Source organism: Hydra viridissima, unplaced genomic scaffold (assembly GCF_058129835.1).
Source record: "Hydra viridissima isolate aposymbiotic clone 2 unplaced genomic scaffold, HvirCarnegie_v1 scaffold_8, whole genome shotgun sequence".
Classification (NCBI taxonomy): domain Eukaryota; kingdom Metazoa; phylum Cnidaria; class Hydrozoa; order Anthoathecata; family Hydridae; genus Hydra; species Hydra viridissima.
In genome coordinates this window covers 12,734,169-12,751,778 of record NW_028324307.1, presented here as the reverse complement: position 1 = coordinate 12,751,778, position 17,610 = coordinate 12,734,169, and the positions used below count along the sequence as shown (strand labels likewise).

Sequence of the window (17,610 nt, the reverse complement as noted above, 5' to 3'; positions counted from 1 at the left end):
CGCAATAAGTTTTCTTTCGTTTATCTCTTTTTGAGTAGGGTTTGGAATGGAGTTCATTTCTTCAAGCATCATTTGATCTGCCAAATTTCTGCTTTGAACGTCGTTTAAATATTTATAAGCTAAATCGTGATGGTATGCTGCATTGTCCACTCGGTCTACCGGTTTGCTCCACTCTTGATACATGTCGGTGGATGTGAGCCTTTTGTCCAAGTTTGTTCCAGGTCCTGCAAAATTCATTCCTGGAATGTGCATTTCTCCTGGAAATTTTGCCCATGGAAGCTTTATTTTTTTTGAAAAATTGTTGATCGATTCCACCAAGTCTCCCCCTTTTGTCGTATGCGAAGATGATCCTTTGAGCGCATGCGAAGAAACAAACTTACATTTGGTTGTTCCGCAAACGTTACAAGTCCCTTTGACCATATGTCGGTTGTTTTTTGTGATCTCGTTTCTCAAATGGTTCGTTTCTGTTTTCCTTTTGCATTTAACACAATACATTTTATTTTAAAAAAATATTTTTAAACTAAAAATGGAAGTGTCTGATTTGTCATGGAATATTGGAAAAATCAAAAGAAACAACAACAAGCTTTTACCGAGAAGCATTCGAGGAATCATCGTTGGAAAATCTGGATGTGGAAAAACAACGTTGCTTCTCAATTTATTGCTCAGACCTGGATGGTTGGATTATAACCATTTGCAAGTTTTTGGAAAATCTCTTTTCCAACCCGAGTACAAAATACTAAAAAGTTCGTTCGAAAAAAAATTACCAAAAAAAATAATTCTTGACTTGTTCAAGGTACAAACCGAAATTGAAAAATTAAAACTAGACCCTGAATGCGTTATCAACGACCTTTCAAAAAATTTTTCCGAAACCGAAGGCATGGAGTGCCAATTTTTTGAAACGGCTGACGATGTGCCTGAACCTGAAGATCTTGATTCATCCAAAAACAATTTAATGATCTTTGACAATTTGCAACTAACCAAACAAAACAAGTGTGAAAAATATTACATCCGAGGAAGACACTCTAACGTCGACTGCTTTTACCTCGCTCAAAATTATTTCATGCTCCCAAGACAAACGATTAGAGAAAACACCAATTTTATCTGTCTCTTTCCCCAAGACTTAAAAAACATTAACCACATTTATCAAGACCACGTTTCGAGCGATATGGGAAAAAAAGAGTTTGAAAAGTTTTGCAGACATTGTTGGTCTGAACCTCACGGATTTGCGGTGATTGATTTGTCTTCAAAAAAGGACAATGGAAAATATCGAAGCGGATTTGACACTTTTTATTTTCCAAAAGAAGCCATTTAAATACGTCTGAATCCGAAGGATTTAAAAAAAAATGTCACATAATAAAATGTCAGGCATAATCATCGACGTGGATGGAAATTCCAACGTAATCATAACAGAATTTTTAGACAAAATCGTTTTTGAAAAAGGAAAAACTTACGAAATGGCTTTTCTAGGACTTGAGACGTACAACAGCTTTCCAAACATCACCAGCAAAAACAATTCTTTCCGGTACAGCATGAACAACGGAATCAATTGGGAAAATGTCGCCATTCCAGACGGGAGCTATGATATCATTGACATTAACAATTATTTACAAAAGACCGTCTCAAACACAATAAAAAATTATGCATCTCAAAGCCCTAGCTTCGTCACAACAAATACAATCAGCTACTCTCCTGATAACATAAAAATCGGATCCAATTTAAACACTTTAAAATCAACCATCACACTTGGATTGAATTATTTGATGGATTTGAATGTGGATAACAGCATCGCCTCACTTTTAGGATTCACAAAAAGACAATTGGATCCTAATTCCGAATATGAGTCTGACGATGTTGTCAGAATTTCAAGCATCAACACGATCAGAATCCTCAACAACGTCATCGGGTCGGCTTACATCAACGGCTCCCAACTCAATTGCATCTACTCTTTTTATCCAGCTGTTGGTCCTGGGTTTAAAATCATCGAAAGACCCACTCATTTGGTTTACCTCCCTGTCAAAGTCCCAGAAATCTCCACAATGATCACTCGCGTTGTTGACCAAAATGGAAATTTGGTTGATTTTCGTGGAGAGGACATTACGATCCGTTATCACATTCGAGAAGTGAAATAAATATTTTTTCCCACATTTAAAAATGAGCAAATATGTTAGTGTTAAATTAAATGTGTCTCAGGGACAGACTGAAAAAATAAAAAAATCAATGATAGCAGGTAAACCTGTGAGCATCCGTATTTCAAAAGATGATTTTAACGGAAACGACGTTTTACTTGTAACACAAAATCAACATCGAAAACTTTTGGACGCTCTCCATCGAGGAGTTGGAGTCACCATTAAAATGAGCAAAACCCAATTGGAACATAACGCAAATGTGAAAGGAGGATTTATTGGAGCTCTTCTACCTTTATTGGGTATGTTGGGTAGTACACTTGCAACAAGAGTAGTTCCAGCTCTTGCCACCGGATTGTTAGCAGGTGTAGGATCTTCTGCAGGTTCTGCTATGGTTGATAAAATTGCAGGAAGAGGTATCGTTTATTTGAAAAAGAATGGAAATGGAATGAAAATGGGAACGCACAGAGGAAACGGATTATTTTTAACACCCTGGCCTAAAGGAGGATCATTCAAAGACGGAGTTTATGTTAAAAGCGGAAGAGGATATGAATCTATCGGCGCTGGTTTGCTTCTCGGACCAAACTCTCCATTCTCAAGCATTCCTTTTTTAAATTTAATTTTGTAAAATATACAGTGAAAACTTTTTTTAAAATGACTTAAATAAATTTTTTCTTGTTATAAAAATGAGTATTACAGAACAAGAAGAATATGAGGAATTCTGTTACAGTGAACTACAGGAAATAAATAAACCCACTTTTGACCCAGAATTACACAGAATTGCTATACAATTCCACTATGATAATCACAAAAAAAGAATTGATGAAAATTATCTTAATAAAATTAAAAAATTAAATACCTTACCCATTCATCACAATACTAAACTCTTACTACAACATGGATTTGAAGAACAACGACAAAAAGAACATAATCAATTAATAAGAGAAACACGAAGAGAAAAATATAAACATCTTTTTCCATACTTGAAGAACAACTACAAAGAATAAATTAACTAAGACATTCACAACCTTTTTTCATAATGTCATCTCATTATGAAAATGCGCAAAGAAATAATTTTAGAACGGGAAAAAATATTCAGACAACACTTTACATTAAAAAAAACACGACGCCATCTTGCATTCCTTAAGTATGGAAAAGTATCAATGAGCTAGAAACCGATATGTCATTTTTTCTATAGAAAAATGGAAATGAGCCACAATCCTGCGCAAAAATGGAAATATGTCAGAAAAAATGAAAAAAAAGCCAGAATCGGGTTTTATTTATATAATAAGATTATTCAACAATGTAAAAGGAAATTTATACAAGTCTATTATTATGCCTAAATGTTTATTCTATAAGCCAGAATCGTTTATTCTATAAGCCAGAAATTTATACAAGTCTATTATTATGCCTAAATGTTTATTCTATAAGCCAGAATCGTTTATTCTATAAGCCAGAAATTTATACAAGTCTATTATTATGCCTAAATGTTTATTCTATAAGCCAGAATCGTTTATTCTATAAGCCAGAATCGGCTTTCCCCTATATATAGTAACCCAAAAGTATGATAAATTTACCCCAATTTCAATTAGCGCAACAATCACAAAGTTGACTAGAATAAATAAAACAAAGTTGGATTTATGTAAAATCATCACTAAATTGATAATTTACGGAGCAGGAATCAATTAGAATCAATTAAATGTTTTTGTTGCCATATGGTAACAGTGAACAATGTAAAACAGTGAAATGGTTAAGTCGAAATCCAAAAGAAATTTTTGAAACAATATGTTTTTTCTTGGTAATATCTTCATTTGATTCTTGCGATTAACCAGATTAAATGGGCATTATAGTTTGTAAGCCAATTTATTTAAAGATTTAATCATAAAACTTATGAATTTAAAGTACATATATCCTGTTCCAGATTATGATGAGTCACTGCTGATGGGCATAAAAAATTTGTGACGACAAAAAAACTCATTTAATCAGATGTTTTACTCGTCAATCTACATTTAGGAAGTTTTAAGTTGATCATTTTTATCTGATTTTTTTAATATAATATTAACTGGTGCTCATTTTAAAGCTAATGATTAAAAGTTTAATTTACATCTTTTTTTCGGTTTAATATACATCTTTATTGCAATTTTATGTTAGCATGGAACTCAAGTTAGCATCTGCATGACATAATCTGAAGGGTGTCCAAAATGTTTAACGATAAATTAAAATTTCTTTCTTATCATTTTTTCACATTAAGTTTTGAAAATGTAATCTAATAAAAGGGCCCCGATGCTTTGATATATCTCTGGATATGTTCCTCTCTCCAGCTTCTTTATCTTTTCAGACTAATTTTTACGATCTCTTTGTAATTTTGGTGGGATATTGTTTTTATGAGAATCCAGGTTCTCGGTCAAAATATTGTCTTTTGGTACAATCACTCGAATTTGATTGGATCAATTGCAAATCCACAGGCCAACTTGCTATAGATTGTGTGAATGGCTGCAATAACATTTAAAAATAAAATTTAAGCAATAAAAGTTATTGTAAAATTGAAAACGTTTTTGGAACCTTGCGAAATTTATCAGACCAAAAAAATTGCCTTAATAGCCTAATAATTAGAATAGGTTTAAAATGTTTAAAAGGGAAATATAGTGACAGTTGAAATATAAAACTTGACACATATACCTTTATTTAATTTGAACCCATTTAAGCGCAGACAAGTTTGGGCTCTTTATCATATTCTGCATAACAGAACGCAGCAAACCCTGTATTATGTTTATGATTTTGGCTCTGATTTTTGTTTAAACTTTAGACTTCATATAGTCTAATAGAAAAAATGTCCGGAGCTGTTGGCATTGGTCACCGAGCAGATTAATTATTATTTTCGGTGACCGCATCATCACCGTATTCGGAGATATGTGGTCATTGAATCTTGCGGTCAGACCTAATTAAGTGTAGATCAGACAGCAAGATTTGGTGCAGTGATGATTTTGAAATCCCTAGCTATTTCGTTCTTCTTCCTTTTGATATTTCTTGCACACTTTGAGCTACAAGGCCTAAAACCTGATTCAAAATAAATAACTTCTGATTTAATATTTCAAACTTATTAGAAAATTTTATATTTAACACTTCTTCCTTAAATAAATTAATATACATTGCATACTTGTTCGTAAGTTTTATAATGAGAAAGATGTCTTCATAAAACTTATCCAATTAGAATGATTTGCCCCTGATTGTTTTCAATGAATTTGTTACGATTTCTGAAATAGTTTTAAATGATCATAAAAATTTTACAATGCAGAAAACCAAAATATTTTATTTTTGTTATTAAAAATATATAACAATTGATATAAAAATATATAATAATTGATAACTGAAAAATGCGTCTCTGATGGCCATTTGATTTTGTATGTAACTCCAATATTAATAAAGTACATCAAAGACCTCTATAATGATATTATATTCCTGACAGGTGTTAATAGTGGTAATAATATTAAACATGACATAAATAAACGATATAATTATTTCCGAAAAGTACTTGAACCATGTCACTAGACATGTTGCATGAACATACAGAATCTACTTTCTTTGATTTTGCATTTCAATTTTCATCTGAATTCTGAATTGTCCTGAGTTCTTCAAGTAGTATTATATTGTTATATTACTTTTAGCTCCTTTAACCAGGAAATATTATTTCATATTTCCCGTTTAAAAGAACTAAAAATAAATGTAGCACCGAGCACCAAAAAAATTTATAGAAAACGAAATCGAAAGAGAGAAACATCGAAGGAATGTTTAAAACGTTTTCATATTGCAGGGAGAAGCTTAAAGATCTCCGAAGAAGCCACTTCTCTACAATCACCAGGTGCTGTTCTATTAGAATACTGCACTACAGAAGAAGTCCGCTTTTTAGCTCAATATTCTATCCAATGTCAATCGCAACCAAGATCGTCAATCGTGAATGCATAGCGTTAAATATCAATTGTGATTCCACAGCGTTAAATTCACAAAAATTTAACAGTTAATTTTTAAACATTGCTTTTCTATTAGCTACTATTAGAAATTTCTTTGATCATGCATTTATGCAAATGTAGCTAAAAAGATAACTAATACTCTTATTCCTTTGTTTCTTAATTTCTTTATTTAGCTATACTTCCATACTCTCGAATAACAATCGAATAGCTGTATTTCTCCTCTAAACTGGTTTTTCTTTTAAAAAAGTAAATTTTCTTGAACTAATTAGTTGTTTAATCACTAAAACGGAAGACGGCGTAAACGCTGATAGTGTCGCTCGATAGTAAAGTTGGGAACACTAAACAATCCAATTTCGGAAAAAATCTTGGCTCATGGGATTCACTCATCAGTATGTGATACTCACTACGATAATCAGAGATTTTTTGAAACAAATTTTGAACACGAAAAAAACTTTTAAAACACAATAAAAGTTTCAGTGATGCTTTTCAAAGAAAAGTCCTAATTGTAATGAATTTAGAATCAGGAAATATTTTATTTACTGCATCTGTTCCTATCACGGTTGAGCTTGCAAATTGATAAATGTTTCTAATACAAAAAAAACGAGTATTTAAAAAAGAACTTAAAATAAGATTAAAAGATACGATCATGAAATGTAACACGCGTTTAAAAATTTTTTTTAGCGTTTTCACAGGCTTGTGAGGCTTAAATATGAAATTATAACAAATAATAAAAATACCGAATATGTAACAAATAGTAAAAATATGAATATAAACTAAGTTATAAATATATGAATTTGTAATAAATAGTAAAAATATGATTATGTCATAAATAATAAAAATTTAAACATATTAGTTGATAAAAATTTGAATATAAGATAATTAGTAAAAATATGATTTAAAAAATGTTCCTTGTTAAATTGCATTATTTCTGCATTAAAGTAAAGTTGTTTTTTTTCAAAAATATTTGTCTAATATAATCTTTTTTTTAAAAGCGGCTTAATCATAAGCGTCTAGTATACATCACGTTGACACTATAAAAGCCCTTATATTAGATATTACTCAGTTGAATCAAACTATTAAACATGAATAGCGCTTTTGAAGTCTTAAGACGTTGTTTTAAAACATACACAGAAGGCTATAAACAGGCAAAATAGAAAAAAAGTGGAAAAGTTGGTAGGTAGAAATAACATCCAAAAAATATCTTTTAGTGATTTTGATCACTTTTGTTTTACATTCGCTATTTTTGTTGGATTTTAAAAACATGAAACATATTCATCAAATAGTTTTCAACTGGAGGAAAACGACGGTCCAGATTCGTTTATCTTGTTATCTATCTATTTATTAGTATTGAAAATAATATTGAGCAACATGGTGCATTTGTAATAAACGTGAATATGCATAATTTGATATCTTACATTAGCGTGCGACGAAAAATAATACACCGTTTTCTTGCAGTCCAAATAAAACAAAATAAAATTTGATGCTTTTGTCACCAATTATCACTTGTAATTTATCATGATATCACAAGAATAAAGTTTGAAAGAAATGTGTCAGCAACCTTAGATAGTTGTTATATGTAAATAGAGAACATTTTGTAAATAGAGAACATTTTGGGGCTTTTTAAAAAACTCCATAAATCTTCCACTGAAGATGAAAAGTTTTTTTTGCGGTTTGTAGGTATACATGAGCTTGTGCTTCTAAAAAGACAGATTTACCAACACAAGCCCTTAATATTTAGTTAGTTCTTCAGAAACACATTTTAAAAAGTTGATTAAGAAACTGCTAAAAAGTAAGTTTTGAAAATTTATTAGTTTAATTTTTTTTTTAAACTGTCGAAAATGTTTTTAGGATTTAATAAATGTTCTGTAAAGAAGAAGGCTGAAGCATTACTTATTCTTTTACCCCCGGCTTTTAGTATCTAAAGTCAAATAAAGAATATAAAAACTTTATTTTAATTTTAGATTTAGAAAAAATAATGATATGGAGAGGGAAAATCACGTGCATAATACTTCTTATAACAGGTGATACATAGCATTATTAAAAGATTATTTGCAAAATATAAATAAAAAATATTTGCTATTATATTATGATAATTATTTTACCTTTTTATTGTATATTTCAAAACAATACTTTTTGTTCAAGTTTTATATCTTCTTAATTTCGTTAATAACTCAAATTTCGTCATAACTCTTTTCTGATTTTGTCATTGAGTGATTATAAGTTAAGTACTTAATCATTAGTTGACCTTCTGAGCTCCAAAATAGTTAGAAGTTTAAGAAGTTACAATTAATCGCATTATGCTTTAAAGTTTTACCAAATATCATGCAGTATTTTATATCTTCCCATAGAACTCCACAGCACTCCATTGAAGCCCCATGGAGTTCTAAGGAGCCAGAGTTAAAATATGATTGCCATGATTTTTAATTCACCAGTCATAATGCACATCATGGGTTTCATGGTTATTTTATGGGTCTTCGTGGTTGCACACTAGGTCCCAAATGTTACGTCATGGGTTCCAATGGTTACGTCATGGGTCCTAATACTTATACCTTGAGGTTCAGTTGTTAAAACCATGGTAGCATATTTTGAATCACCATGTGCCTAATTAAATGACAGATAATGAACAAAACATGCATCAACACATGCATGCATAAAGCTTTATGGTTAAATCATTTAGAAACTCCAGCCATAAAATAAGCATATTGATTCCTATAATGTATTTGAATCTGCAATATAATAGACATGTATAATATGATGCGCATGTAATATATTAACTTAAAAAGTATTATACTTTTGTAAACATTTATGTAAATACATTGTATCTATAATTTATCTTGAAGCTGTATGCAGTCAAAATACTTTTATTTGGTACTATAACTCCAATTAATTCCTGGGTTTTTCAAACAAATATGATAAAACAGAGAAAATCTAGATATCAATCATAACGTATTGCTTAAATGTTGCTTGAAAATTTATAGTATTATCCTCCGAAATAAAGGTATTATCCTTCGTACTATTGTAAAACAAAAGCATAATCACATAATCACAAATATGTAAAAAAGTTCAGGAGATGATATAAAGAAATTCAAACTCAATTTCTATAGAAAAAACTTTATTTTCTTTTAATTTTCAACAAGTCAACCATCGTGATCTTTTTACCAGCATAATTGAAAACGTTCCTCAGTCTCTTCGAGGTCCTTATAAGGTTCATCCTGTTCATTATTGATAACACCTATTTAGAGATTTAAAAAAGTATCAATTTTTTAGGTGCCAAAAAAAAAAAAACAGGTACCAAATTTACATAACTAGCCCAGGAATGGCTCATATTATGCATCAGAGGCAATTCCAAAGATATGGAGATGGAGGAAGGATCGGTAGAGATTTGCGCTGGCCCTCACACTAGGTAAAAGCCCACTTGTTTTAGTGATTAAAAAACTTTTTTTTAAAAGAAAGAATGGCAACTTGAAAGATACCACCCCACTCTTTGCAGGAGTACTAGAGCCCTAAGAGCAACTGTCATGATATCCCCAGTAAACATTAGGTTGTCGGACCGGCGGACGACCGCTGTCAGCACTTATGCCGTACCGAGGTCGGCCGCCCCCTGTGGTGCCGTGCTGTTTTGCACATCGTATTTATATCGGTCCGTTTATTTGCAAGCTGAAGGCGGTCCAACAGCGGACCGAAGGCGGCAAATTGCCAACTTTTTAACAACGGTCCGTTGGCGGCAAACTAATGTAGGTACGATAGCGGTTCAATATAGGACCTTTAGTGGTTTTTAATACCATTCCTAGGGATAGATATACTTGTTTACTTGCATTTTTAATTTTTTTTACGTACTATTCTATTGCAAAGTTAACTGATAATTACATTTTTCAAGTAATTGAATCCTAAGAATGAGCATTTTTATTTTAAGATTGCAACAGGTCGACACAAACTTGGCAAAACACAGCCGATACTTTTGTTCCAATGCTTTGATATATAGACACAAATAAATTCATAGATCAATGCAAATTTGTTAATAAATACGAATATAAAAGATACTCAGAAATACTAAAACATTTTATCATTAAGATATTACAAATTACATATTTAAGTCATAATGAAATTGTTATCAATAAATATAATATACAAGAAATTGGCGGGTTAGTGTTTAATTTGTGTTTGCTAATCGATTTTAATTCTTCCAATATAAGCAGTTTATTTTGAAATCTGCAGTGCTTTAGCTTTAAGCCATGTTTATCATCATTTCGATCAGATGGAATTTTTATTAGGCAAGTCATTTTGTGGTAAAAATCACTTCACATTACTTTACTTGTCTGGAGATTTCTAATTTTGCCCTGAAAACAGACAAAGATATATAATCATAAATTAGCAATTAGAAATTTAAGAGATATTGCAATGAACATATTAAAAAAGCACAATGTAACACTATACTTACACTATATAACAAAATAGAACACTAGCTTTTTCAGGCTTTATATGCATCTTTTGTCTCATTGCAAGTTTTTAGCTAGGAATTCTCTTTTCATGTGTGCCTACATGATAAATACAATTATAGTTTGCATATTGAACAAAGTTTTCACTGTACAAACAAAAGCATAACTTAATGTGATAAACTATGAAAATTCCCTGAAAAGATAAAAAAGCTATAAAAAAGGCAAATAACTGGCATACTGATTCTATACAAATGGTTGGTTAAAACTATTTTTTTTCATAAAATAAATTACTAGCAAGCATATAAAAAACAAAAGTGATTTTCTTGCATATAACTAAAATTCCTTGATTTAGTTTGTTACTAAACCTTTACTTATTTCTCATTAAAAAACATGCACTATACATTTTTGAAACCTTATATCCTAGAGTGTTTATAGTAAAAGAACGTTTGTAAACAAAGAAGATTTTAATGCTCAAACCGCAAGGTTTTTTGAGTTAAAAAAAGAAGCATCTGCTAGACAATTTAAAGAATATCTCTTGGTTGATAATTTTTTAGCTAAAAAGTTGAATTGTTCTAAACTCTGTAAAAAATGTCTAAAACATCACTGTTTCATTTTAACCAGTCATTTTTTGAAAAAGAGTATACTCTTTTTAAAAAAATGCATAACAGTATATAATAATAGTATATAATAGTATAATAGTATATAACAGTATTATAGTATATACTAGTAGTACTTAAATAGTACCATTTCTTAGGGTAAATACTATATTTTGATAAGAAAGTATCAAAATATTATATATATATATATATATATATATATATATATATATATATATATATATATATATATATATATATATATATATGGACTCAATAAAATTTAAGATCTAAATGTTTTGCTTTTTTTAATTTCTGGCTTCATTGCTTTAGATTTTGAATGGTTTCTTCTTTAATGTCTTTCAACATGCTTTTCAAGTGACGACAACCATTCATGTGCCAAAATAAATGATTAAGATTGTTAATTCAGCATGCAAACTTTCCTTACCTTGTTCCCCATAAAATTCAATGCTTAATCTGCATTTTTTAATTAATTGAAGAATATGGGTTTTAAACAAATGCATCATTGGAGTTACAGATCCATTTGGCCAAGTCGGTTGATAAAAATTCATAATATTGTGGATTGCTCGTTCTAAAATTAAATTATTCATTTATATGAAAAAGATTTAAAATAAATTAATTTAAATAAGCTAACCAAATTTCTACCGAAATAAAAGCAATCAGCAATTACTTTACAATCTGCCAAACTCAAAAGATTTTAAATACCTACCTTGTTCCTGAATATCATTCTCTTGAAAAGACTGCAAGCTGCTCATAAACTTTGGACATTTTGAATAATATTGAAATAACTGTTTAAATTTCTGGCTTACATTAATAGTAAATGATCATCTGTGCCAAATTTTGGAATTGCACAAATTAAGCAAAGTTTGAGGCTAAATTTCATATTTATGTACTTAACAAATTGTATTACTCTTACTCTTAGCCCACCAGATAGAAACTCTATTACAGTTTTTTTGAATTCTTGAATTTTTGTTTAATGACATGCAACACTGCATCTTCAATATCATGTGGAATATGACTTGATTAACTAACTTTACATAAATCATCAATTACTGTGCTGCAGTTATTGCTTAAATGATCTTTCTTACACTCATGACACATTTGTCTTACACATTTGACAATTACACTCTTACACATTTGTCTTTAAAAATTTTTTTCCACAAATCTTCCATGCAATATACAAAAGTTTCATCATCTACAGTAGTTTCATCATCTACATGGATAGAGCTGAAAAGTTGTTTTAATCATGGTGTGGGTTGAGAATAATGGACATTTTGCTTCACTTTCTAGCTAAACTTTAATAATTGATATAATACATAGACTGCAAAATAAGAGCTGTAATATGTAGATTTAGCTGAAGAAACTTGTTCTTTGCTTAAAGGTTAGGACAAGGATTCAAGAAACTAGTTTACATTTATTTGCATCCATCTTTTAAAAGTTCCTGGTCTTTCAACATTGGGACTTGGTTTTCAACCAGCCTTACTAAAAATACACTTACACTCTTTTGTCATACATTTTAATCAAGTTTTTGGTTTAGCACTGAATAGTTTATTTCTTTATTTTTCAATATTTCTCACAGTTGTAAAACATTTCAAGCACGTTTTTGATGGGTGAACCTCTAAACAATCTTCATCTCTATTTATTTTAAAAATATCAATTATTATTTCAGTCTTACTAGCAGTTGTTAAAGAATCTTTTCTTGTCAAATTTCCACAAATTCTGCAAACTCTCAATAATTTTTGTTGATGTTTTCCAGCCATCTATTAAATGAAATTTTTGAAATGCTGTTAGCTAAATATTGAAATTTCATTTTATAAAAAATGACAGGTTATAGAAATCAATATTTTTTAAGAAATAATTAATAATGCTTTTGTTAAAAACTAACCCAAACGTCATAAAAATTTTGCTTCTTTCATAATAAAAATGTATATAAAAAGTGTTATTTTAAACAATATTACACTTTTCTGTTCCAATTAGTGAAGTAGATGTTAAAACATAAATTTCACTTGGACTTTGTGCATATAACAGCTCAATTATGTAAAATACCAATTTATTTGTCGCCTCTACTCGATTTTCTGAAGTTGAAAGTATAAAATTATACGACAAATCCCTAATATTCGCCATCTTGAATAATCTTATTTCACGGTTGATTTTGTGCTCTAAAGCAAAACATTGCTAGCCTGGTTTTTATTATAAAAAAACGTTTTTTTGGATTATTGTAGGCGCGACAGTTCTTTCGAGTGTAATTAGATGCACAAACGAATATAAAACATCTTGCTCTTGTGAAACGTGATTTTTCCTTGAAATTTTATTTTTATAAAAGAATTTAAGACTATCTTTTTAAATAAAAATTTGCTTTATTATTCAGTAAAAAGTAATAGTAAAGATGAACTTTCATTGAATAATAAAATTGGAATTCTTTTTTGTAAAAAATTTTCTTACTGAATTTGTGTGGCTATGAAAATAGCCGTTTTTAATTTGGAAGATCCTAGGTAATAGGGCTATTGCGTTTGTTTGTTGGTTTTTGAAGAGCTATGACATATGATAAATGAAGAAACAGTATAATTATTCTGAAACATTCGTTTTTGTATGAAAGACATAATGAAAATAAATTTTTACGGAGGGTTAACTTGAAGTATTTAAAAAAGTACTCTATAGTTTTAAATATATATACTTTGCTAATAAACAATTTTTTTTGTTTTAAAACTTATCTTAGCATATAATCGATAACAGAATTTTTCAACTTAATCCATAAAAACTTTAAAAGATATTCTAGTCAACTAAGTAAGAGCCCTAGTTAAAGCATATTGGCGTGATAACTTAAACGTGAATGAATTCTCATGTTCTATTATTTGAAGTCTTCATAATAACAAAATAAAAACCAGGTTGTGAATAGGTTGTAAAATTCTCTATCAGAATCAATCATAAAATTAGGGGGAGGGGGGGGAGAGAAAGTCGAGTAGCGCCTTATTTGTCTAGATGTTAACTATCACATAAAATTGCTTTTAGAAATTGGACACAGTGCTCCAAGCAACATAAGTTTTTAACACGGTAAATAAAAACTTAGATACTTAACTATTTGTACCAAACGCATGCGCATAATAAAATCCTAAGCTTTTATAAGTATTTAATCACCGTGCAAAATGTAATGCCCGAGCTGGCATTATGTTGGTAAGATTACAGCGTACCGCATTGTATTTACCGATACTGGCGTGCCTAATTAAAAACGCGTTTACAACGAAGCGTTTTGCCGCTTTGTAGCCGAGGGTGGAAGCCAACAAAAAATGGCATAACGGACCTTCATCATTTTACCAATGACGGCAAGCCGGGCTTTAGATAACAGCGAGCCAGCATCGGCATGCCGGCGGCGGCTTTACGCATCACGGTCCGCTGAAAGCATGTTTGCTGGCTCTTAGACCTCTCATTCCGAGGTCGTCTTCAGACTGCAATCAGGGCTAAGTTTGTTCATAAAGAAAAAAAAACAATTTCTTAAAACTTAATAAAACAACTCAGTTTCATTAAGTTTTATTAAACATTTAAGTTAATCTTTAAGTTTGCCAAAGTTTTTTTCTCTTGAATAAAAGAAAAAGAAGAAAACCGCTTATCAGCATTGTTGTTTAAAAAAATGTTTTATACTAAGGAATGCAAATTGTTTTGTTCTCAGACCTATTTTAACTTTCTATTTAGGGAGTTTATCTTTCTATCTTGTTTTTCTTAAAGTTGTCAATAAGTGGAATCAGAGATGACGGCGAGCTTTGAGCTCAAACGAAACACAAAAAAATTGCCGATGAATTATATTTTGGCGAAATGTTCAAACACTCGAGTAAAGATTGTTAAATGAACCTTTTTTTTTTTTTATGGGATTGTATAACAGCGATTATATAATCCCATAAAAATGCATGAACTTTAGACAATATGTTACAACAGCATGTTTGTCAATCGTAGCATAAATATTATTTTTGTTTAGAGTTTCCAAAATACCGGAAAATTATAATACCGATTTCTGGTATTCAAAAGATTTCAATACTGGTATATACCGGTATTTCGCGGTATTTATAAAAAACATCTTAAAAATTTATTCAAATCAATAAAAAACTTTAAAAACTAAAGTGTTTTATAGATCTATTCTTCTCTTTTGATTACTTAATTTAATTTATTTTTTAATATTATTCAAAAATTGTAGCTGTATTTAACCAAGTGTTTTAATTTTCTTACTAATAGTATTTTAGAAATGTTAATGCATTTAACATATCAAAATTCATTTGGCTTCGACGCTTATTGTAAAAGCTACCAGCAACTGAAAACGTCTTTTCGCTGGATGCTGACGCAGGCTGAATTATTGTGAGTGCAGAATCAATCTTATATGTTTGATATTCGAACTACAATTGCTTCAAATTGCTTAAACTCCTTTAGTATCACTGAAAATGGATCAGAACTACTGATCTCGATTTGAAACCATTTATGTTAGGGATTGTTGTAACAATGTTCAGGTTATTATTGGCTTCTTCAACAACTTCTTCATTCGATGATTCGACATCGACACTTTCCAATACTTTGATGAGATTTTGTTTATTTATATATTTTACATACTGAATAATTGCAGAGTTTGATGAATACTTGAAGCCATCATTATTTTGTGAAATATTTGACTCGGGGTTTTGCAATTATCTCGTTAGCGACACTAAATCTTTATTGCGTCGTTCATCATATTGCTTTTTGAGTAAATCTAGCATCACGACACTTAAATTAGATGTTTAACTTATAAGGATTTTTGAACAAAGACGTATGAGCATCTTCACTGGTTAAAATCGTTGTGTTTTCCTTACTAAGCTCCCTAACAGCCGATTCAATAGGTTTTAAAACTTTTTAAATAACTTCAAAACTTTAAAATTGGCTTCATCATAAAAACTGTTTGTTCCAATGTCCAAAATTGATAAATGCTCTGTTGCAGCTTCCATGAGCACAATCACTGTCAATACAATCTGAATCATTATCTTCATCGGAATTTTCTCTTCATTTGCTTCATCACTTCATTGGCATCATTCTTTATGTGATTCGTCACTCGAACATCTTTGGCTATCGCAGGTACTTGATTTTTTGTAAATAATCATCTGTTAGGGTAGGGCCTTGCTAGTTGAGCACAGGGGTAAGTTCGACAATCAAAATATCTACAACAAATAGCTAATATTCGCCATCTTGAATAATGATTTTTTTTGTTTACGTCAGGTGTTCTCAACCTGGGAGTTGTGACCCCCAAGGGGGTCATATAGCTTTTCTAGGGGGGTCATGAAAGTATTCCATTTTATCTATATGGGGGTCATTTACTTCTTGCATTTTACATAATTTTTTAAATATGCAGTATAGTTTATAATATATTATTACAAAAAATAGTGTTAAACTTAAGATTATTGTGAAAACCAGATCAATCAGTAATAAGAAGCGTACACATCACATGACTTTGTTTCTTTACTGATTGATCTGGTGTTGAATGTCATGAGTGATTATTTTTTTGACATTTAACTGATATATTTTCGGAACTGAATCATCCTTATTTGCAACTGCAGGGCAGAGAAACAAATATCATTGATTTTAGAGACACAATTAAAGCTTTCATCAGAAAATTTGCAAATTGGCACAGAAAGGTAAAGTTAGAAAATGTTGCAATGTTTTCATAATGTTCAGATATATTGGACAATGGTATTATGATGCTATCTTTAGAAATTAAAGAAATGATTACTGAACATTTGAAGCAGTTGGCATCTGAATTCAATAACCATTTTCCAGAGCAGTCAAATGAAATAGCAATATTGGTCAAAGATCCATTGAATGCTCCCGTGACATGCATTCCAGATAAAAAATATGCTGCACAGACACAGTTAATGCATTGAAAAGGAGAACCTAGTTGCATTTTGGTCAAAAAATAGTGCCAGTTACCGAATGTTATCTGAAATGGTAATGCCAGTGCTATTGCCATTTGCATCAACTTATAGGTGTGAATGTGGGTTTTCCACAATGCTTAAGTTAAAGATAAAACAAAGAAGTGTATTGAGCATTGATTGTGATATGAGGCTAGCACACTGATCTCTATAATAACTGGATAGCGCAACTCCGAGCAAAACTTCTTATTTTTTGACGCCAAAATCGCCATATTGGAAAGCCCCAAAAATTTTAATCCCGTAAGCTTTAAGTTCTGTTTTTCGGCTTATCGCTTTATCGCTTTATCGCACATATCAGATTTCATTGTTCTGGGGCTTTCCAATATGGCGATTTTGGCGTGAATTTTGATATTAGAGATGCGCTATCCAGTTATTATAGAGATCAGTGGGCTAGCACAATCAAAGACAAAACCAAGAATAGAAAAACTGTGTGCTAAAAAGCAACAACAATCATCACACTAACCTAATGTATAAATAAAATAAATTATTATTTTTTGAAATTGAAAATCAGTACTTTTAATGTTTTTTGG

General features: G+C 30.5%; 1 protein-coding gene and 1 long non-coding RNA gene across 11 annotated transcripts in view; one reads left to right on the top strand and one right to left on the bottom strand.

The window, feature by feature from the left end:
- Positions 1-7,136: 7,136 nt before the first annotated feature.
- Positions 7,137-17,610, top strand: part of LOC149885191 (uncharacterized) — a 36,281-nt gene continuing 25,807 nt past the window's right edge. For all 3 annotated transcript variants that reach the window (XM_090095173.1, XM_090095174.1, XM_090095172.1), the window contains exons 1-3: positions 7,137-7,264; positions 7,769-7,880; positions 8,053-8,112. In XM_090095173.1, coding sequence (XP_089951299.1) covers positions 8,067-8,112 — 46 coding nt within the window. In that variant the 5' untranslated portion in view covers positions 7,137-7,264; positions 7,769-7,880; positions 8,053-8,066. The remainder of the gene's footprint in view (positions 7,265-7,768; positions 7,881-8,052; positions 8,113-17,610) is intronic.
- On the bottom strand, positions 10,140-13,300 carry LOC149885192 (uncharacterized). 8 transcript variants are annotated; one of them, XR_016454790.1, is made up of 5 exons: positions 13,103-13,300; positions 11,854-12,904; positions 11,572-11,715; positions 10,530-10,626; positions 10,140-10,428 (listed from the first exon to the last, which is right to left on the bottom strand). It is a non-coding gene; the product is annotated as an uncharacterized LOC149885192 (long non-coding RNA). The 8 variants fall into 8 exon arrangements; XR_016454791.1 differs by having other exon boundaries at positions 13,030-13,281; XR_016454792.1 differs by having other exon boundaries at positions 13,103-13,281.